At 43.9% G+C, this 22,413-nt stretch overlaps 1 protein-coding gene across 3 annotated transcripts in view; it reads left to right on the top strand.

Annotated features, from left to right (window-relative positions):
* Positions 1 to 4,456: 4,456 nt before the first annotated feature.
* LOC125715162 (prostasin-like) overlaps positions 4,457 to 22,413 on the top strand; it is a 32,115-nt gene continuing 14,158 nt past the window's right edge. Inside the window, exons 1-10 of one of the 3 annotated variants that reach the window (XM_048986451.1) lie at positions 4,457 to 5,410; positions 7,069 to 7,089; positions 7,273 to 7,441; positions 7,689 to 7,957; positions 8,173 to 8,315; positions 8,437 to 9,046; positions 9,322 to 9,487; positions 11,200 to 11,432; positions 11,538 to 11,632; positions 11,784 to 13,626. In XM_048986451.1, the coding sequence (XP_048842408.1) occupies positions 5,356 to 5,410; positions 7,069 to 7,089; positions 7,273 to 7,441; positions 7,689 to 7,957; positions 8,173 to 8,315; positions 8,437 to 9,046; positions 9,322 to 9,487; positions 11,200 to 11,432; positions 11,538 to 11,632; positions 11,784 to 12,059 (2,037 nt within the window). In that variant the 5' untranslated portion in view covers positions 4,457 to 5,355 and the 3' untranslated portion in view covers positions 12,060 to 13,626. Of the gene's footprint in view, positions 5,411 to 7,068; positions 7,090 to 7,272; positions 7,442 to 7,688; positions 7,958 to 8,172; positions 8,316 to 8,436; positions 9,047 to 9,321; positions 9,488 to 11,199; positions 11,433 to 11,537; positions 11,633 to 11,783; positions 13,627 to 22,413 lie in introns of those variants that run through there. The other 2 variants (XM_048986454.1, XM_048986452.1) reach the window with 2 other exon arrangements.

The following is a 22,413-nucleotide window of genomic DNA, read 5'->3' as shown; positions in this document are numbered from 1 at the left end:
TAGAACCGCTTACCAGAAACTGCTGGTTATACACTGCCTGGCCAAAAAAAGGTCATCATTTGAATTTATATCAGCAAATACTTAAGAGCCAATGACTGGATCATTATTACAGCCCAGCAACGTTATGCAGCAGTAAAGTAAGATCAGCTGAGTACCTGAACCTACTGAATGGCCAGGTTACACCTCCATCTATCATCAATGGGTTTTTTTCTTCCCTGTTGGCATGGACATATTCCAGGCCAACAATACCAAGATTGATTGGGTTCGAATTGTCAAAGACTGGTCCAGGGAGAGGGGCGGCATGGTGGTGCAGTGGTTAGCACTGTTGCCTCACACCTCTGGGACCCGGGTTCGAGTCTCCGCCTGGGTCACATGTGTGTGGAGTTTGCATGTTCTCCCCATGTCGTCGTGGGATTTTCTCCGGGTACTCCGGTTTCCCCCCACAGTCCAAAAACATGCTGAGGCTAATTGGAGTCGCTAAATTGCCCATAAGTGTACATGTGTGAGTGACTGGTATGTGAGTGTGCCCTGCGATGGGCTGGCCCCCCATCCTGGGTTGTTCCCTGCCTCGTGCCCATTGCTTCCAGAATAGGCTCCAGACCCCCTGCAACCCAATAGGATGAGCGGTTTGGAAAATGGGTGGATGGATGGATGGATGGTCCAGGGAGAATAAGGAATGATTTTCACGTATGACTTTGTCACCACGTAGTTGTGAACTTATCCTCATTGGAGGTCTACGGGGTGTGCTGAAGGAGGCTTTATGGAGTGATTCAACTTACTTGTCAATACAGGATGTTGGTGAGAAATGAATGCAAATCTGTATGAAAATAAAAAGGTGAGATGTTGCACGAGCCTGTGGAAACAATGGCATGACAAATGTGCACCATAATCAAAGCTAAAGGCGCTCCAACGAAAAATTCAAATGGCGACTTTTATTTGGTCGGGCATCACAGGAATACTTTAATGTGGAATGCTGTTTTTTTAATTTTTTAAATACATTTGAACACGTGATGTGTGGCATTCTGCTGCTGATACGATTGTATGAGTCATTGTTTACTTTGGACCTGGACCAGGGAAGTGACATATCAGGAGAAGAGCTGCATTCCAAGGTGACTCAGGCCAGAAAACGACAGAGTAGCTGCATTAAATCTTGAATGCAAAGACTGGCAGAGAGCTGCATGTCATGACAGGGTGGGGCTGTTCCCATTTGGATATTTAAGGCATTCTCAGGAAAATGGGTAAAATAACGTGTACCTTTGCTTGTCACTGGGGCTGTACCCTTGTAACTGTACCTTTTAAGGTTCAGTAATAGAAACTGAGGAACATCCCAAAGGTACAACAGCATTAATGTACCATCAATGGTACCTTACATTATCTACAGCTAAGGGTACAATTGGCAGACCTTTGAGGAAGACCCTTGGATGCTGCTGCTCCATGAACTGACTGACCCTTCAAACAGAATATAAGTTGCTTTGGATGAAAGCGACCTGTTACATCTTGTGTAAAGCTAACACAATATTCTTCAATAAGTACATCACAGTTGTTGCTGATAAAGGTGGCATAAGCAGTATTGAGGGAAATCGTTTTTCTTTAATAGGTGATATAGGTGTTGGATAGCCTTTTTACTTCAATAAATGAAGCAACCATTTAGCGTATGTTTTGATTTTCCTCATGTTCCTTGGCTTTTATTACATTTCGTAGGTCACACAAAACTTGCGGGGACTTTACTTGAGGGCACATGAATAATGTAGTACTACATGCTTACTTAATGCATTAATTAACCAGTAACTAAGTGTTAGTTACATACTGAACTAATGCTTGTTCATCATTAATAAATCATGACAGTTTGTATTCCAGGCACAAGATTAGTTAACAGTTAACTAATTAGTTAATAATGGTAAGACTTCACTTGGGGCAAAAATTACTTAACTCATTCGCTACTCAAGAACGAATCAAGAACTAATATAGGTTTCCCCCTGAAATACATGAACTATCCATCCATCCATTTTCCAAACCGCTTTATCCTACTGGGTCGCGGGGGGTCCGGAGCCTATCCCGGAAGCAATGGGCACGAGGCAGGGAACAACCCTGGATGGGGGGCCTGCCCATCGCAGACATGAACTATCATGATTAATTAATGATGAATTTATCATGGTGTCGCCGTCATTCTGAACACTTTGTACACAGACAATAATGTGGTACTTCAGAATTTTAAAAGTGAAATGTCTTACTGGCCGCTGTTAAGACGGAAGGACATCTCGGTGCGTTGGCTGCAGGCAACTGTGTCATGTGTTCCTGAAACAATGCTGAATGTTTATAGTGTTGCAGGCTTTCAGGAACAAAAATGATTTTAAGTTTCAGGAGTGCTGTAATACACCAGCCTGAAAAGAACCTCCATGTTTCCATTACTTTCATATATTATGTATTTTGTGGGTTTTTTCACTTTATTTTGATCATTTAATGTATTTCACTTCCTATGTGTTGTTACAATAGGCTATATTTTAAGATCTTTTCTCTTAAAAGTTAGTAAGTCATAATTATGAAATAAGGTGTCCATTTTTTTTCTTTTGTGTATGTAATGCAGATCTGTATTGAACGGGATCTGCATTAAGTGCCTGTGTTTCCCATTTAGGCTCAAACAATCTGCATTGAAGTTGAATCTAGTCTTTTAATATACTCTTTCTCCCACTCTTTATTATATTTTTTTCCAGTATTTCACACACTTAGTCACTGGCAGTGGTGGCAAACTAGGCAAAGAAACTCCATCATTCGCACGGTTTTGATTTGTATGGGGAAGGAGAGGGCTGTAGGGAACGGGATTCTGAAACAGGACAAACTCCACAGTTTCGCTTGAAACACAAGATGGGGAGTGAGTCCAAGTAACTAACTACACTTTAGAAACAAGCTCAAAGGAGTGTAACCATCAGCTGAAAACGTTTGACTTTACAGACAAACAAACACAAAGTCGCTTGGAACAAGCAGACTTGGCAACTGAGGGTCAGAGAAGAACTTGAAATTTCACGTCTCTGCACTGATTGAGTTTTCGCTGCTGGGCACATGAATGGTGATTTATGGATAGTTACAGAGTCTGAGAATATTTTAATGGAAGCTGATGCAGACAAGAAAGAAACATTTTCAAAAAATAATAATAATAAAAGAGAAAAATCCTAAGAAAAACAATCGAGGTCCACAGCACAATTGCTTTGGACCCCTAATAATAAGAATATAGAAATATTTAACTAATATAATTTTCTTTCTCTCTCCCTCTTGGGTGGGAGCGCCTGCCCTGTGACTGGGAAGACTGGGCCTCCTTGTCCCCCCCTGAGGAGCTGGGCCTGACTGGTACCTAGACAAGTATAAAGTAAGAAACATGAATACTTAGAATGACAACAAAGAATCAGATAGCAGGGGGAAAATAGTAATTAAAAGCTGGACTTACACTAAGCAAAAGTATATTTAAAGTAATTGCATGCTTCGTACTTCATTGACATTTTTGATACTACACTGAACAAAAATATAAACGCAACACTCTTGTTTCTGCTCCCATTTTTCATGAGATGGACTTAAAGATCTACAATTCATTCCAGATACACAATATTACCATTTCTCTCAAACATTTCTCACAAATCAGTCTAAATGTGTGATAGTGAGCACTTCTGCTTTGCTGAGATAATCCATCCCACCTCACAGGTGTGCCACATCAAGATGCTGATCTGACATCATGGGTAGTGCACAGGTGTACCTTATACTGCCCACAATAAAAGGCCACCCTGGAATGTGCAGTTTTTTGCTTTATTGGGGGTCTGGGGACTCAGAACCGGTCAGTATCTGGTGTGACCACCATTTGCCTCATGCAATGCAACACATCTTCTTCGCATAGAGTTTATCAGATTGTCAATTGTGGCCTGTGGAATGTTGGTCCACTCCTCTTCAATGGCTGTGCGAAGTTGTTGGATATTAGTGGGAACTGGTACACGCTGTCGTATACGCCGGTCAAGCACATCCCAAACATGCTCAACGGGTGACATGTCCGGTGAGTATGCTGGCCATGCAAGAACTGGGACATTTTCAGCTTCCAAGAACTGTGTACAGATCCTTGCAACATGGGGCCGTGCATTATCTTGCTGAAACCTGAGGTGATGTTCATGGATGTATGGCACAACAATGGGCCTCAGGATCTCATCACGGTATCTCTGTGCATTCAAAATGCCATCAATAAAATGCACCCGTGTTCTTCGTCCATAACAGATGCCTGCCCATACCATAACCCCACCACCACCATGGGCCACTCGATCCACAACATTGACATCAGCAAAGCGCTCACCCACACGACGCCACACACGCTGTCTGCCATCTGCCCTGAACAATGCAAACCGAGATTCATCCGTGAAGAGAACACCTCTCCAACGTGCCAGACGCCATCGAATGTGCGCATTTGCCCACTCAAGCCTGTTACGGCGACGAGCTGGAGTCAGGTCAAGACCCCGATGAGGACGACGAGCATGCAGTTGAGCTTCCCTGAGACGGTTTCTGACAGTTTGTGCAGAAAGTGTTTGGTTATGCAAACCAATTGTTTCAGCAGCTGTCTGAGTGGCTGGTCTCAGACGATCTTGGAGGTGAACCTGCTGGATGTGGAGGTCCTGGGCTGGTGTGGTTACACGTGGTCTGCGGTTGTGAGGCCGGTTGGATGTACTGCCATATTCTCTGAAACGCCTTTGGAGACGGCTTATGGTTGAGAAATGAACATTCAATGCACGAGCAACAGATCTGGTTGACATTCCTGCTGTCCGCATGCCAATTGCACGCTCCCTCAATGCTTGTGGCATCTGTGGCATTTTGCTGTGAGACAAAACTGCACATTCCAGGGTGGCCTTTTATTGTGGGCAGTATAAGGTACACCTGTGCACTACCCATGATGTCAGATCAGCATCTTGATGTGGCACACCTGTGAGGTGGGATGGATTATCTCAGCAAAGCAGAAGTGCTCACTATCACACATTTAGACTGATTTGTGAGAAATGTTTGAGAGGAATGGTAATATTGTGTATCTGGAATGCATTTTAGATCTTTAAGTCCATCTCATGAAAAATGGGAGCAAAAACAAAAGTGTTGCGTTTATATTTTTGTTCAGTGTAGCTTTTGAAGAAAGGAAAGAATCATACGGTTCTATATAAGAAATGACAACAAGGAAGAAGGAAACACAGATGAGAAAAGTGATGTCTAAGGGGTTGGGAATGTTTGAAACTCCTGCAGCCAGAGTAGGATGTGTTAGTAGCTGAACTGGTCCACAATATAAACTGCTGGAAGAAAGAGAGATATGCAAACAGAGACAGACCGGAGTCTGAGCTTCATGCAATGGCATTCAGGAGCTGCGTGCTTTTTGTGACGGTGCTTAGCCTACTGGATACAGGTAAGTGCTGTGTATTCAACAGGCCAGCATCTGCACTTCAGTGCTATGTATTCAACAGGCCAGCATCTGCACTTCAGTGCTGTGTGATACTTACATAAGAAATATTTAAAAATACTCTGGAAAAAAGCTTTAAAATTTATTATAAATCACATAAGAAAGGGAATCTGTTAAAATGTGCTCTACACTACCTTATTATGCTTGAGATGCCTAATTATCATGGACGTGTTAAAAAATGCTTTTTAAAAAACTTTTGTTATATAATTAAATTAAGATTTTTGCTGTTTGGCAATGATAACAGTAGCTTAAACAGACCTGTTGTATATATAATACATTTAGAATGGTTTGTGGTCAAATTAAAAATAATACTACGAATTTACTCATGACACTTGTTAAAAGCAGCTAATCGCATAAAAAATGAAAATAAATAAATACAAATTAAAAAACTGGTAAAATCTTGAAATTACCGTAGTTTGAAAAAAATGTTTAAATAATTACAGAAAGAATCAACAAACTCACACAATGCTATGCAACCTCAGCATTTTACTGCAGGCTTTACTTTCTGGATGTACGCAAAATGCTAACTTGCCGAGCAAAGAGCATCTCAGCCTGAGGCACTGTGTCCTACCACACGCCCCTGTCTAAGAATTATCATTTAACCCAGGCGATCATGCGAAACACATTCAATCTATATCATCTATACGGTCAGTGTGCCTTTGGATAAAAGTTCTATTACTATACCATGACTCACTTTGCAGTCAGTAATGTATTTTTTTAAAAAGCACTTCCTCATTAAAGCAACTACCAGATCAGCCTAAAGTACAGGAAATATCTGTGTTAGTGAGGATATTTGCCTGAGGGCTAATTGTTCAGCATAAGAAAGATGCATATCAGAACATCATAAATATAGGAAAGAAATTTGGAAAGGAAGGTTTTTAACCAGGTTCCCAGCGTCCATCTCAGAGCTGCTGCATACCAGCCACCTACGCTAATGAACTAAAACGGCGCACAGCTGAGCCTATGAGGATACCATGATTACAATGAAAATAAGGGCCTTAATTACCTAGCTGCAAATGTGTGGGGTTTGGATTAAATCCTGTAGCACCAACTGCTGAATTTGTATGGAAACATCTGAGATTAACTAGATGTATGGGTGGGATTGTGATGATAGGAGATTTGGGAAAGTTATCTTTGTAAATGTTCATTTGTTAAAACTGTACTCATATGTGATAGGTTACAACTATTTAAATGGTGTCACATTGAGATTAACCAGGGTTCGAGTCTGTGCATGGAGTTTGTTCTCCCCGCATTGGTTTCCTCTGGGTACTCCGGTTTCCCCCCACAGTCCAAAAACATGCTGAGGTTAATCGGAGTTATGAAATTGCCCGTAGGTGCAATTTGATAACTCCACACAACGTTGACTACCATTTCTGTGCCCTCCGGTGGGTTGACGCCCCATACTGGGCTGTTCCCTGCTTTGTACCTGTAACTTCTAGAATGAACTCCAGACCCCCTGCTACCCTGAGCAGGACAAGTGGCTAAAGAGAATGGATGACTGGATGGACATTGACATTTGCCATGTAAAACAAAGACATAATCTTCATGAACGCATTTTCAGTCACATTATAGTAATTAACCAAAACTGTTCTCTCCCATTTTAGAGTCAAACGCACAATCGAATGGTAAGTTTGTTAGTATGCTGGCTTTATTCTTTCTCTTATAACACAAAATGTACAAATTTATAAAAACACTTGTGAACTAGTGCTTAACAAATGAACCGATCAATATCCAAAACCAGCACAGTAATGTCTGTGGGAACATTGTGCAAACTGCTTTATATCTGTTGCCCCTCTCCCCTTCCCCAGTGTGTGGTCAAGCTCCACTTAACACCAGGATAGTGGGGGGTCAGAACGCCCCCGTGGGGAGTTGGCCCTGGCAGGCCAGTCTACACTGGAATGGTCAACATGTGTGTGGAGGGTCCCTAATCGACAATATATGGGTGCTCTCCGCTGCCCACTGCTTCTTGATATATAGGTTAGGGTCTCACAACCTGGTTCTTAGGGACCCTCTTGCTCCCTCCAAACTCCATACCGGGAGCTGGGAGGGAGCAAAAATGTTGGTCTCCCCAAGGACCACATTGGGAAACACCAAGAGAGTTGATTTTATATAACAGTATCAATGTTAAAACTGACATGAAAAGTCTGAGAGGCATCCAACTTGCAAAAAGTGTCTATTATTTAACTTGATTTCTGCTGACTATTTGATGCTATGCTTCCTTCAGCACAGATACAAATGACTGGACTATTTATCTGGGGCTTCAGGAACAACTTGTTTCAAACCCAAATGTACAAGTCAGAAACATCAGCCTCATCATTTCTCATCCACAATACAACATTGTTACACAAGACAATGACCTGGCTCTTCTGAAGCTCAGCAGCAATGTAAACTTCACCAACTACATCCAGCCCGTTTGCCTGGCACCCAGTAGCAGCACCTTCTACACTGGCACTGAGACGTGGTTCACTGGCTGGAGAACTGTTGCCAGTGGTTGTACGTGATCATATCCATCCTGACATGACACTGCCAGCTTTGCTCCTTATTTCAGTAACTAACGTGCTGCCTGTCTGCTCAAGATGTTAATAGTAATTTTGTGTCTGGATCTATGTTTGTAATCACTGAAAATTCACAGATATTGACACCTACTAAACATATTAAAGCCTCTTGTTTGTGATGTTATGAAAAATGTTGTTTATTTTTCCTTTCAGACTCCCTCCCCTCACCTAACATCCTACAGGAAGCACAGGCACCAATCATTGGAAACGATAAGTGTAATTCTTATTGGGACGGCGCCGTCACAGCCACCATGATGTGTATTGATCTGCTAGGAGGAGGAGATGGCTTATGTCAGGTGTGGCAGCTTCTCCACAATCTTCTTTTTTATATCATCTGCTGCTGAGAGCAGCTATGCCATGTTTGGTATAATCGATATTTGTTCCAGTTTTGATGGAATTCTGTTTCCACCTGTGCAGGGAGACTCAGGAGGTCCACTGGTGGTCAAACAGGGGTCTGCTTGGATCCAGGCTGGGATTGGGATTTCATCTCTCTGCATGGAGTCCTACTACCCTGGAGTCTATACCAGGGTGTCTCTATATCAGGCCTGGATCAATTCTATCATCACCACCAACCAACCAGGATTTGTGACATTTACCTCCAGTGGGATAAACAATGACTCCTGGAATTCGTTTCCCTCCAGTACCTCAATTCCAACCACTGCCACCACTACTACCCCCACCACTGCCACCACCACTGCCACCACTACTACCCCCACCACTGCCACCACCACTATCCCCACCACTGCCACCACCACTATCCCCACCACTGCCACCACCACTATCCCCACCACTGCCACCACCACTGACACCCTCACTACCACCACCACAGCAACCACCACTGCCACCACAACTGCCACCCTCACTACCCCCACCACTGCCACCACCACTATCCCCACCACTGCCACCACCACTGACACCCTCACTACCGCCACCACAGCAACCACCACTGCCACCACCACTGCCACCACCACTGCCACCCTCACTACCCCCACCACTGCCCCCACCACTGCCACCACCACTGCCAAACGTGAGTGCCTGATGTTTCCCATCTCCGATTTCCTATTCTGTCCTTAGATTATTGTTATTGTGTCTGTTGTGTGATTGCCTTCCTCAGACAGATCACTTACAACACAAGAAACCTTCAAATAACCAAATGCTCTCTCTGATTGGCTGGTCACTGGCTAATGTTATAAATGCACTTCATAGGCAGAGTAACAGAGTATGAGCAGCGTAGATCTCAGCACATGATCCTAGGTATTGTATTAATACCCTGCCGTTGTTCCCCCACCTCCGTCACCTCAGCAGGTGTATGTGGTCTAGCTGCCCTGAACAACATTGGGAGCAGTGGGTCGGTGGCAGCAGGGACGTGGCCCTGGCTAGTCAGCCTGCAGATGAATGGGGTCCACATCTGTGGCGGCACTCTCATCACAGAGAAATTCGTCATGAGCGCAGCCCAGTGCTTCAACAGGTCAGTACAGGCAGAACTGAAGGTAAATTTTTCTGCTAGACATTCGTTGTTGGATGGCAAGGAATTTCCTCATGTTAAATACAGAAAAAACTGAGGTTCTTTTAATCGGTCCTAAGGATGCTCGTAATAAGTTTGTAAACCCCAACCCTAGCGGCCTCCCTACTCAGTTTAAAACAGTGGTCAGAGATCTTGGTGTCCTGGTAGACTCCGACCTCTGCTTCAGTGCTCACATAAATAGCATTACCAGTACAGCATTTTACCATCTACGGAACATAGCCAAGCTTCGGAAGATGCTTTCCTTTCAAGATGCAGAGAAACTAATACATGCCTTTATAACTTCCAGGTTGGACTACTGTAATGCCCTCCTTTCGGGTTGTCCATCTGGATCCTTACATAAACTTCAGTTAGTACAAAATGCAGCAGACAGAGTTCTCACAAAAACTAAAAAATTTGATCACATTAGCCCTATACTGTCCTCCCTGCACTGGCTACCAGTGAAATCTAGGATTGACTACAAAATACTGCTATTAACCTACAAAGCTCTGAATGGCCTTGCACCACAATATCTTAATGATCTTCTGGTCCCTTACAACCCTTCTCGCCTGCTTCGATCACAAGGAGCAGGATATCTATTAGTTCCTAGAGTAGACAGCACTACGGCAGGCTGCAGAGCATTCTCTTACAGAGCTCCGCAGCTGTGGAATGGTCTCCCGGCGGATGTGCGGGATTCAGGCACACTCTCGCTATTCAAGTCTAGATTAAAAACGCACTTGTATAGTTTAGCGTATAGGAAACCTAGTTCTAGTTCCAGCTAGTCGCTCACTCCCAGTTAGACTAACAGTATGAGGTGAAGAGCTGGGTGGGGATCGGTGTCCTTGGCTTTGGATAAACTGATGCGTCAGTGCTGTCACTCTAGCCTTACACTAGAGTGCTGATGTTCAGGGAGTCCCCATGCCTGTGTTCCCGCCTGTCTCTCCCTCTTTCTCATGCTGCTATAGCCAGATCTGCCGGAGCCTAGATGAATATTGCACTCAATCATTTTGCTTGCACTGCCTCTAGTTTCCTCAACTCTGGCTAATACACTATTTTCTTACTTCCTCCCCCACCCCTTCTGGGGTGTGCTGCCCGGAGAACCATAACATCGAGGAATTTATGCTTCTGCTGCCTGCAAGACCACTACCTCCATTTCCGGCAACTACCCTCCAGCCTGCCTGCCCTTGGCTCACGGATGCCTCTCCTTCCTCCCCTGCATATTAGCTTAAACTATATAATTCTTGTTTTGTTTGATTTTTCTGCCGGCCCCTGGAGGATGGGCCCCCCCTTTGGGTCTGGTTCCTCCCAAGGTTTCTTCCTCTTAGGGAGTTTTTCCTTGCCACCGTTGCCTTTGGCTTACTCACTGGGGGGTCTTTACGTGGCAGAAATGTAAAGCGCATTGAGATAATGTTGTGATAATGCGCTATATAAATAAAATTGCATTGCATTGCATTAATTTAAGATTATTAAAATCTCTCTAACCTCAACAAAATCCTGAAAACAATTAAGAAAGAAAATCTTGAATACAATTTGAATTACTGATTGAAGGACACAATGAAGTCAGGGATAAAATTAATTCCTAACCCTGCCCCTAACTCCAGTTCAGTATGTAAAAGCAGCGGGCCTCCGCTACATTGCAAACCCTCGTATATCTTGATTGCATCACCGTGTTCCCCCAGCTCTCAGCTTAATAGCAGCCAGTGGACAGTGGTTCTGGCTATGAATGTGTCAGTGGAGGTGTCCAACATCACTCTGAGCAACCTGCCGGGTCCCAACATCGCTGTGCTCCGCCTGGCCACCAGCGTAAACCTGACCAACTACATTCAGCCCGTATGCCTGGAGCTGGACAATACCGCCCTCAAAACTGGGACACAGTGCTGGGTGACGGGATGGAGGGGCATCCAGGGAGGAGGTGAGCGAGTGCATTAGTGTGTGTGAACCTCTGTGTCAGTATCACACTGCATTAGTTATATGAAATACTTCACGAGTTTAAAACCGTCCTTCCCGCATATGACAGTCCCAGATATTCAGCAGCAGAATACAACAGTGGCAGATTGTGGAGGCAGTGCATCTTCTTCCAACATCTGTATCAGAGCTGTGACATTGCAGCAGGTAAGGATGCACATCTATTGCTGCTTGTATCTGCCAGTCATTTCTCAGTTGTGCTGCGCGTTCAGCTCCAGTCAGACTGAAGGCTGTGTTGTGTTTTCTCCCTTTTCACTCCTCCTGTCTGCCTGTCTCTCTCTCTCTCCCCTCACATCAGGGTGATGCAGGTGACCCATTACTCTGCAAACTGGGGAGCACCTGGTTCCAGGCTGCAGTGATAACGACCAACACCTCCAGCACCAGCAGGGCCACCTCTCCCCCAGTACAGGCCTTTACTAAGATGTCTCAATTCAAAACTTTCATCCTAAACACTGTTGGCATTCTGTCCCCAAACTCTGCTGCAGCAATTCGCTTCAACATCATCATCCCTTTCCTGCTGCTTCTCCTCTCTCTCCCCACCCCACTCTCATCCATATACCTTCTGCCCATCTGAACCAAATTTCAGGTAGCAGCCTAATGTACTTGCATGTGAATGATTAGCCATTGGTGATTGTGGCTGACTTGGATCTCACAATAGGAGACATGCAGTATACAGTATGGCTGATTATGAGACATGTTCATATTAATTTAAATACATTTACCCTATATCTCATTCTCTCTTTTTTGTATGGTGCTCTGCCTTGATCTTCAGAGTAAAAAACAAAATGCATTTACAGTAAATGTTTTGCAGTATGATATAAGCAGATATGCACAAATGTGGCATTGTGGGCACTGTTCCTAGACAGACACCATTTTGCATGCATCTCCATATTTCTATATCAGAAAATTTGATCAATAATCACCGTACCTTTGTAAAATAACACTCTTATTAGTGGTAAAAATTGTTTCACAGCGAGGGCAAGGACAGAGGCAAATGCATTATTAAGGAAACTATAAGCAGGGGCCAAAACGGAGTTGGCGAGGACAGAGGACACAGAGGTTTATATAGATTCCAACCCCTCCCCTTGGGACAATTAATCTAACAATTATCTTCCTCAATACAATACATCCCACATACACAGTTCTAAAATATACCATCCAAACCACAATTTTATTCGGATTTATTCATAATTCCAACAAGGACTAAAATATCAGTTTTATTGTAATATGTAAAAATTCTCCCCCCCCCTCCCCACTTGGTTTTACCCAACAATTGTGAACACCCTTCCCCTCCCAAATCACACAATTGCAATGGTACAATCCATGCACAATCGTTTGTCAGAATCCATAGTGGAAGAGAAATACCCAAGATATCTGCATCCTCCCCATCACTATACTTAATTTTATATAATGTTGGCCAATTAATATTAACATACAGTAACATAACAATATTGTCAGGTTCCAATCCGTGACAAGTATAAAGGTCACAGATTCTGTTGCGTGGTGGGAAAGTAACACACTAAAGTGGTCAGGAGCTACAAAAGTTCCCGGTTGAGACGGCCCAGCAACTTGGAACGAGGAACTAGGTTCCTGAGCTTTGTTGGGAAAGCACCTTAACTAACCTTGGACTACTCATAATTGGCATTGTTAGGTCTGATCACTCGCAGCTATAGCCCCAAACATTTTTAAGCCTAGCCTTGAGTATTTTTGCACTGAAAAAGTGGGAAGGGTCTGTTTGGAGATGGAAAAAGGAGATGTTACAGCAAATCAACACACAGACTGTGTAACAGAACAGAACTTGACTTTCAGCGTCCGAAGGACAGGGGAGTAATCAAGTGCTACACAGTGCACAAAAAGTTGGAAGTCACATGCATCCAAATGAAGAACTCCAGTTTTAAAAACCTATATGTTTTCTCAATTTCAGAGAGTTTGAGTGGTTCCTGTATGATTCTGTGTTTACTGATTCTGTTCTGATCCAAGACTCTGAGTCCTGTCCTCCAGATGTCTGTCTGTGCCTCACTCCTCGCCTGACCTGTGTCTGTTTTACTGACTCTTTGCATCCTGTTTTTGCTTGTACTGGCTTTGGGCCTGGATTCCCTGGTCATGAGTTTGCCTGCCATTAAACCTTTTGGTTTTTTTTACTCTGGTTTACTGTGGTTTATTCACCACATTTCAGTCCATATTTTTTCCCTGCAAATCTTCACAATCTAGCCTTCTGGGCTGGTTTAAGATGAAAACTCAGGGTGAATTATTGAACGGGGGAATGCGGTTCAGTTTAAATACGCTTGCTATATTGATATAACCATAAGAAACGGTACTGCCTAAGCACACTTGGGGAGCAATGCCTCAGTTTCCTTGGACATTACGTGGGTGTCAATAATAAGCTTAAGTGCCTCAAAAAAAAAAAATCCCAGGCAAACTTGATTTTTTCAACAGCTAGAAACGCTCCTGGAACACATTAAAATAAAAGACAAATTCATTTAAAAAAGCACCTGACACAGAAATATGCAAAAGGTAACTAAATGGCCATGAAGCGTAGATTTGGCCATTATAAACAGTACAGGAGAAACATCTGGAATGGGGGACATATTATGCATTATCCTAAAGATACGGGCTCAGAGGAGTGGATGGCGCAGCTCTGGAGCCATACAGTAGCACTCACACACTAAACTAAGGTTCTGGCTCTGAGGTTATGTTATCTTTAGGCAAATACACAAGAAAGGGTAAATTGAATTAATTTAAAAATAAATTTCAGGGTCTGAAATAGAAAATAAATTGAGAACACAAAAAATCTTGTACACATTTTTGTGATTATGTGAGCGCAGTTTAGTATTTTATGGGAAACAAACTATTGAAAACAATAAATACATGATTTAATGCATAGAGTGCCCATGAAAAAAACCTGCCAATGTTAAATGCAAGATCTAAATTCATGCATGGTGAAAAGACAATGAAACTACCGAGCAATGTCAACATTGATTTTAATCAATTTAAGTATCTAAGTCTACGTCCAGCTTTGTCGCAGAGTCAAACGCTCCACCTTCTGTTAACATGAGAAACACGAGCCAGAGCACTATACAGCGATCATGTAAAGGCATAAATTAAGATTAATAACAGTACAAACAATTTTTAAATGGCACAAACTATTGAGACCGTTTCGGAGGGAAATGGGGGGCTAACTTAACGGTGGAGTCACGAGACCGTGTAAAAAAGCAATATCTCTGAATTTAAAGCAGCACAAAGGTCAGTTTTAACGGCACAAACAAGCACAAACGCAACACACGATTGCGGTCGGTCTGGTGGAAATGAGACATAAATTGGGGGCTAACTTCACACTAGCTCACGTGACCATGTAAAACAACGATCAATACCTCAGAAACTAAAACAGTACAAACAAAAATTGGGAGTCAGGTAAACGCGGTTTAACTGGCATCAGCACGCTTGGGGACACAAAAGAGCATTACAGACATTATTGACCAGACTGGGGAAACATGTTGTAAAGCGGACTTAACCTTTGTCCTACATTAGATTTCTGTTCCTACTGTATCTCTTAAGTTAGGTCGGTCCCGACTCGTGTCTTAAATCAACCATAAAATACCCTCAAAACAATTATCATCCAATTTGTTTCTTACCTTTTGGTTACCGTGTTAGGCTTCCTTATCCATGCAAAGATTGGTTTTAATATTTTTGGTGTGGCTTTCTGGACCTCTCTTTTGACAGCATACCTTTGTTTTTATCCATCCATCCATCTTCCAAACCACTTATCCTTCTGGGTCACGGGGAGTCCGGAGCCTATCCCAGAAACTATGGGCACGAGGTAGGGAACAACCCAGGACAGGGGGCCAGCCCATCACAGGGTACCTCTGTTTTCAATAAAAAAAAAATAATGGTAAAATAAACCTTGAATTATATAAATAAACTGAATTGGCCTTATCTTGCCTTACATGTATGGGCATACCTTGCTTTGATATGATTAGATTTAATTCATTTTGTTTAAATAGAGTCAAAAAGCCTTGATACAGTACAGAAATTTATGTGGTGATTTATGTGGTGCATTGCAAACTTACAAACAGGTCGGTGCTGACCTTAACACGATAGGAAGGTTAAGTACACAAGACTAATTAGACACAACTAGGAACAGCTGATAACACGGGGATTCCACATGGGGTAGATGAGGGGGGCGTAGCACATGGGAGGATCAGCATGAGCAGGGCATGACAACTCCCTGCTTAACTGCTCCAGTAATGATTGGCTTACTAATGACAGTCACTGTTTGAGAACTATAATTATTATCAGCTCCAGGTCTATAAATATATTTCCTGATCCCACCCATATATGCTTATGGATGGACTCCATCCACCTTTATTATGCTAATGGAGTAATTACATGCCTGATCTGTCTCCCTGCTAATGGAATATCTCTAGAGAGTGTGTCAGAACGCAGACAGTGTTCCCGTCCATGAGGGCCCCTGCCGTCTTTCACCTCAGCTTCTTCTCCAGTGTACCTCACTCCTCTTTCTTCCATCCTTTTCTTTCCTTCTCTGCCATTTATCCTCCTCTTCCTTTCCATGTTTCCCTAGTTTCAGTTGACTCCCTCCTAGTGACCTTTCTTGTCTTTTTGCTGCTGTCTTCTTCTTCTGGATTAATAGTTAATGGAGAGTGAAGAACGCAGAAATGCAGTGACACCTTGTGTTCAGGCTGGGAAACGAAACTACAACATATATCCATTCACCCGTCCATCAACCTTCTAACCACTTATGCTGGTTGGGGTTATGGGGTATATTGAAAATCTAATTGTAAATATATAATACATTTAAAATTAATGTAATAAATAAATAAATATTATATAAATAAGAACTGCTGGTTTTGTTATGGTTTCGGCTATGCAGGTGGAGAATTGTATTCTTAGTGGTCAATGATTAACTAAGGTTTTTATTGTACTAACCCTTACTAATACAGTCAGGTCAATATATATGTATTTTTGCACTGACAAGTTTTACTATTTTACCTGTTTACTGAAATATATTTCAAAAGTTATACAATAAAGTGCACATAAAGTCCGGACATAAAGTGCAGACTCTCAGATTTCATTTTAGGTGTCCTGCCCCGATCATCCACTCCTTCAGTGTGCCACGCCCCCTCGTTAACCCCGTGTGGATTCCCCATGTTAACCAGCTGTTTCTGATTGTTGTCATTAGTGCAATGCATTTATGTCTACGTTAGGTATGTTTTCCCCAGTCCGGTCATTGACGTTACATGTTGTCAGTGTTCTGTGGTCATGCAAATTCCTAATACTGTAAATCCCACACTCTCCGATCTTCCGTCTCCCTGCTCCTGCTTCCCCGTCCCGCGTTGTGACATTACGGTATCCACATTCAAATTGGATGGATGGTTTAGGAGTTTCAGCTCGTTAACATGTGCCACCCTCTTTTTAAAGTGGCCAAAAGTAATTGGACAATTCACTTAAAAGCTATTTCATGGACAGGTGTGGGAAATTCCTTCATTCTTTTATTTTAACAGTTAAGCAGATAAAAGGCCTGGAGTTGATTTGAGGTGTCTTGTTTGCATTTGGAAGATTGAGGTGTGAACATACAGCATGTTGTCAAAGGAACTCAGTATGCTGGTGAAAGCGGCCATCCTTAGGCTACGAAAGCAGAAAAAAAGTATTCGAGAAATTGCCACAACCTTAGGAGTCCACAGTTTGGTACATCCTGAGAAAGAAAGAAAGAAAGAAAGAAAGAAAGAAAGAAAGAAAGAAAGAAAGAAAGAAAGAAAGAAATAAATGGTGAACTCAGTAGTGGATGATCACAGAATCATTTCCATGGTGAAGAGAAACCCCTTTGTAACAGCCAACCTAGTGACCAACACTCTCCAGGAGGTGGGCGCATCAATATCCAAGTCTACCATAAAGAGAAGACTGCATGAAAGCAAATACAGAGGGTTCTAAAAAAAGCCAGCACAGCTCTGGATCAGCATTCTTTTGGCTGCCTGCGTCGTCCTTCCCTGCCTCCTTCCTGACAGTCTGTCCGTCCTCACCCGCGAATCCTGACAGAATGACGGACCAAACGAAAACAGCATCCCCCGTGACCGAGGAGGAGTACGTCGGTTTCGTTGACGAGGTGCTGTTTTGGATCGCCCAGCGTCCGAGAGGATCCCGGGGCGTGGGAACGCGTGAGCCAGAGCAGAGGTGCGCGAGAACCTCCGGCAGCTGGCCCAGCACATGATGGAGCGGAGGGTCGCGCCGCGTGTCGTAGAGGCTGTCCTCCCGCCGTCCATCCTGTCAGACAGTGCGCAGCCTCTGTCCATGACCGTGAGCAAGAGAAACTGGAGGAGAAAGCCGGAGAAAGCTCTGAAGATCGTCCTGGGAGCCTGTTCTCTCTCCGCTGCTCCTTTCCCTGCCGGATATCGTCTTACCGGCGCATGACCTGCCTGTCCACCTGCTGCATCCGCTTTGCCTGAGGCCCCTCAGTCTCAGCCCTGTCCACAGCTGTGACTGCTGCCCTTGTGACTCCTGTCCTGGTCTCTGACCCCACTCCAGCCCCCCAACTCCAGTCAGGGACGGATTATGGGTTGTGTGGGCCCCTGGGCAAAACGTTCGTGAGGGCCCCCCCCCCCTCCCCCCACCACCACCACCACCACCACCACCACAACTACTACAATTCAAGGGCCCTTGGCAGCCAAACGCCCTCCCTATAGGGTCAGGGGCCCTTGTAGGCAGAGGATCAAAGAATGTAGGCCCTCTAAAATAGACAAACGAAAATACATTGTTGATAAGTGTTGCAAATTGTTTTTGCAACGGACCGCTGGCCCGGTCCGTAATCCGTCCCTGACTCCAGTCCCCGAGGAGGTCCTGGACAATCTGTCTATTGCTCCTTCCTCCTTGGAGGAGGAGGAGCTCGAATGGGACCTCCCTAGTGACTCCTCTGCCCTCGCCCTGGCAAGATCGACCCTGGCCTATGCCCCGCATGTCTGTGTCCCGGAAGGAGAGACACCCGCCCTGCCCCCTGGTTCGCCCTCGCTCGCCTTGGCTGGGACTTGGGGGGCACCTGCAGGTCCTAGGGCTCCAGTCCGGCTGTCACCTGCGGGTCCCACTTCGAAGCCTCGTCGCCCTGCCTCGGTCCCGCCTCCGACGCCTCGCCGGTCGCCTGCGGAATCCCCCTCTGAGGCTCCTCCGTCGCCTGCTGGTCCCCCCACTCCGGCGTGTCGGGGGACGTTGCCTTGGCAGCCAAAATAATTTCTGTTTTGGCTAATATCTGTTGATGTGTTTGTCTTAGAAAAATAATTCCTGTATTTCATAATACCGTGGGAGGTCTAACAGATGAAACATGGTAAATTGTCAGATCAGTCTAATTGATGCAGCTGCCATATTATATTTCTCCACAAGTCACACATTTTGTCCAATCTTCACAAAGTTTAACACAGATGATCTTCAGACCAAGCCTCAAAAAAGTTCGATGGATTTAAAATTTTTGAAGCCCTTCGTCCATCACTGCCAAATGAAATTGGCGGTCAAGCTGCCAAACAGGAACTATGGCTATATCTCAGCATTGCTCTGATTTTGACACCAAACTTGGTATAAGTAAGTGAGACCATTTCAGCAGGATATGCAAGACATTTTCGGGGGCAGTAAAAAGGGTAAAAACACATTTTTGCTAATATCTTTTAATGTATTGGCCTAAACAGCTCAGTCTAAAAATTCAAGTGTAGACTGAAAACTCACTTTAGTCTAGCTTATAGGGACTCTACTTCTTGCTCTAGCTAGCTACTCACCCCTAGTTAGGCCTACAGTGTGAGGTGTAGAGCTGGGTGGGCATCCTTCCTACTTCTGCTGCCAGAGCATGCATAGTGCACTCACCTGTTTCCGCTGCCTCTAGTCTCCCCTGCTCCCTGGGATCCCCAACAGGTGGCTGCCCTTCATAGACAGCTTACTCTCCATAGAGTAAGTTAAGGGAGGCATAAAGAAGAATTTCCCCACATGGATCAATAAAAAGTATCAATTATTATTATTCTATGTACCCTGCTGCTGTACCATTGTTCATCTTGTCTTCAGAAGCAGCACCATCATCTGCCTACCATAACCTGTCTGCCCTCCACATGTACATTTGAATAAAAAAATTTGGAAGAATTTTGTAATTTTCCTCACCCTTTGTCTGGTTCCTCCCAAGGTTTCTTCCAACTAGGGAATTTTTCCTGGCCACTGTCACGTCTGGCTTTCTTTCTGACTTTGTGCAGGGATAATGTAAAGTGCTTTGAGATAATGTGATGCTGTGAAAATGCATTATACAAATAAAAATGAATTTAATTGAATTATAAAACTGATAATGTCTGATGATTGTCAAGTTCTCTCTACCAGTCCTGTTATGTCCCCATTTTGCCAGTAGATGTCGCTGGCCATCCTGTATGCTCATAATAATTCCTAGTCTAGTGTTTTAGTTACTCACACCTGTCCCTCATTACCAGTGTATATATGTGCCTGCCTGTGTCCTGTTACCCCATCAGTCATTGTTAGTGGTGTGTTCATTCCCATTTGTGAATCACTATTGTTAATGTTCTGCGCCGCAGTTTTACCCAAGCATTCCCTGTGTCGTTGTCAGCCCTCTTCCCCCCTGATTAATCTCCCGGTCTTTTGTTTCGACCCTTCATGGCACTTTTGTTTGTGACCCAGTATGTGTGTCAGTCCTGTAATTAAGTCCCCTTCTGTATACTAAATGATCCATATGGATCGTCCCTCCTTCTCACATTCATATGTAACAGTGATCTTAAGAGATCCCAAGTATGGGATATGACAACTTATCAATTCAACCAAATTAATGTGGATTAAATTAAAAGCCATATTTTCAGTGGCCACAAACCTTGCTGAATCTTCACCAAATTTTGCGCAGATGATCTTTACACAAAGTCTCACAAAAGTTATCAGACAGATTTTTCTTTTCAAAACCATCCCGACTAGAAGTAGGACTAAAGCAAAGCTACAACACAAAGTAACATGAACATTCTGACTAATTGAGGAAGAGGACAAGGACATGCACTAATATACACTACAATGGCCAGGTGTGGACCATCACGAAACTCAACCAATCAACAAAGGAATTGGACAACAATCAGGAGGTGGAATAAATCATAAATAAAAAACACAGGAACAAAGAAACATAGTGTTAACCCTCAGTGTTGCCTAAGGAAGAAGCAGAACCAAATTAAAACAGGGCACATGCAAAGAAAACCAAAACAGACATAGAAAACCATACCACTAAAGAAAAATAAGATCAAATATAACTTACTCAAATGGTGAGAGTGGCCTCTCTGGCCAGCCTCAAACTCATGATGGAAAGGTGATGATTTCATAGTGACTCACTCAACCCATTGAGCCACGCTGCAACCCAGAACACAGAGAAAGACACGAGGGACTAAAGCCACAAGACAACGGGGGAAGCTGGGTGACCAGCGATGCCTTTTGGCCAAAAAGGGACAAGACATTTAGGGCAGGGATGGATGAGCTCTGACCCTGACAGCGTGTTACAGCCTATGAAATAGCAGTGAAGATGCCAAACACGAAGGGGGCTCACATCTTGGTGAATCTTTGATCAAGTGACATGAATTGTATATATATGATGAGCATATTGTATCCATACTGTATGATGTGCAATGGGGCAATACAGAAATGAAGAAATAGCTCTAAAACCAAACGAGAAAGACAATTATGTTGGGCTGGGATCATCTACTTTTCAGGTGTGTCTTCCTGAAGTCCAATTTTTTCATGGTGTGATTATGCCTTTACAGTTAGTCACGGAAACATTGGCTAATAGCCTTGCTGTGATGCCTGGTGAGACTGGAGGAGACAGAACCCCGGGATGCGGAGGCAAGCAGGTTTATTGAAAAGCACGGGTGCAAACAAAACCAGGAGGGGAATCCGAATTCGGGGTCGAGTCACAGGCAAGGGCCGAGAACCGAGGAGATCAATCCTACATAGACTGATGAGACAGGGTTCTGATGGGAAGGGAGGAAAGGGACCGGTGAGGAAGCGGAGCAGGACAGGGCAGGAAGGCAGGGTGGGCAGGTGCAGGCGGGTCAGAGGAGCAGGCGGGACAGGCAGGCAGGACAAACCGGGGAGACAGAAGACAGAGAAATTGCTCAGCAATTGCTTTCTTCCGGTCTTATATAATGTCCCCAATCTACTCAAATAATTTGTAACACTTGAACTTGAAAAACATGTCCATCATCCTCTTTTCAAATCAAGTGGAATTAGGCTGAATACTTTAAGTGTGAGCACCTGACCTGAAAACAACTGGCATCGATATTTTTCCGTCTAGTAAAATATTATCGAAAGGTCATCTGCACCATGACCTCACACCTTCATTGGATGGTTCAAATTCCAGATCTCTGTGTGTGGAGTTTCTATAATCTCCCCATGATGTGTGGAATGTGGCTTTAATGCAATCCTTATTCTGACATTTCTGTTGTAGCAATCTGTTGTATCCTGGGTCATGGGGTGTCTGGAGCCTATGGGCGCAAGGCAGGGAACAACCCAGGATTGGGCACCAACCTCACTGCCAGGTTTGGGCAGGACAAACTCACACACACCTATGAGCAATTTGGTAACTCAGCATGTTTTTGGACCATGGGGGGAAACCCATAGTACCCAGAGGAAACCCCATGACAGTACAGGGAGAACAAGCCAACTACACACAAAACAACCCTGGCAGAAACTCAAACACTGGGTCCAGAGGTGTGAGGTGACAGTACTAACCACTGCAACACTGTATGACCCCTTTTTGTGTTACAGTTACTATTTTTTTCTACCATAATATAACCTAAATTTACATTACTACAAAAGTGAATCATACAGTAATGGTTGGCGACAGTGCTGTAATGTTGGCTGACATCTCTAGAAAGATGGTGTGGTATTGATCCAAATATATTTGTGGGTTTCGG

The sequence above is a fragment of the Brienomyrus brachyistius genome, chromosome 19 (genome assembly GCF_023856365.1).
Source record: "Brienomyrus brachyistius isolate T26 chromosome 19, BBRACH_0.4, whole genome shotgun sequence".
In the NCBI taxonomy this organism is placed as follows: Eukaryota; Metazoa; Chordata; class Actinopteri; order Osteoglossiformes; family Mormyridae; genus Brienomyrus; species Brienomyrus brachyistius.
This window is presented reverse-complemented; position numbering and strand designations above follow the sequence as displayed.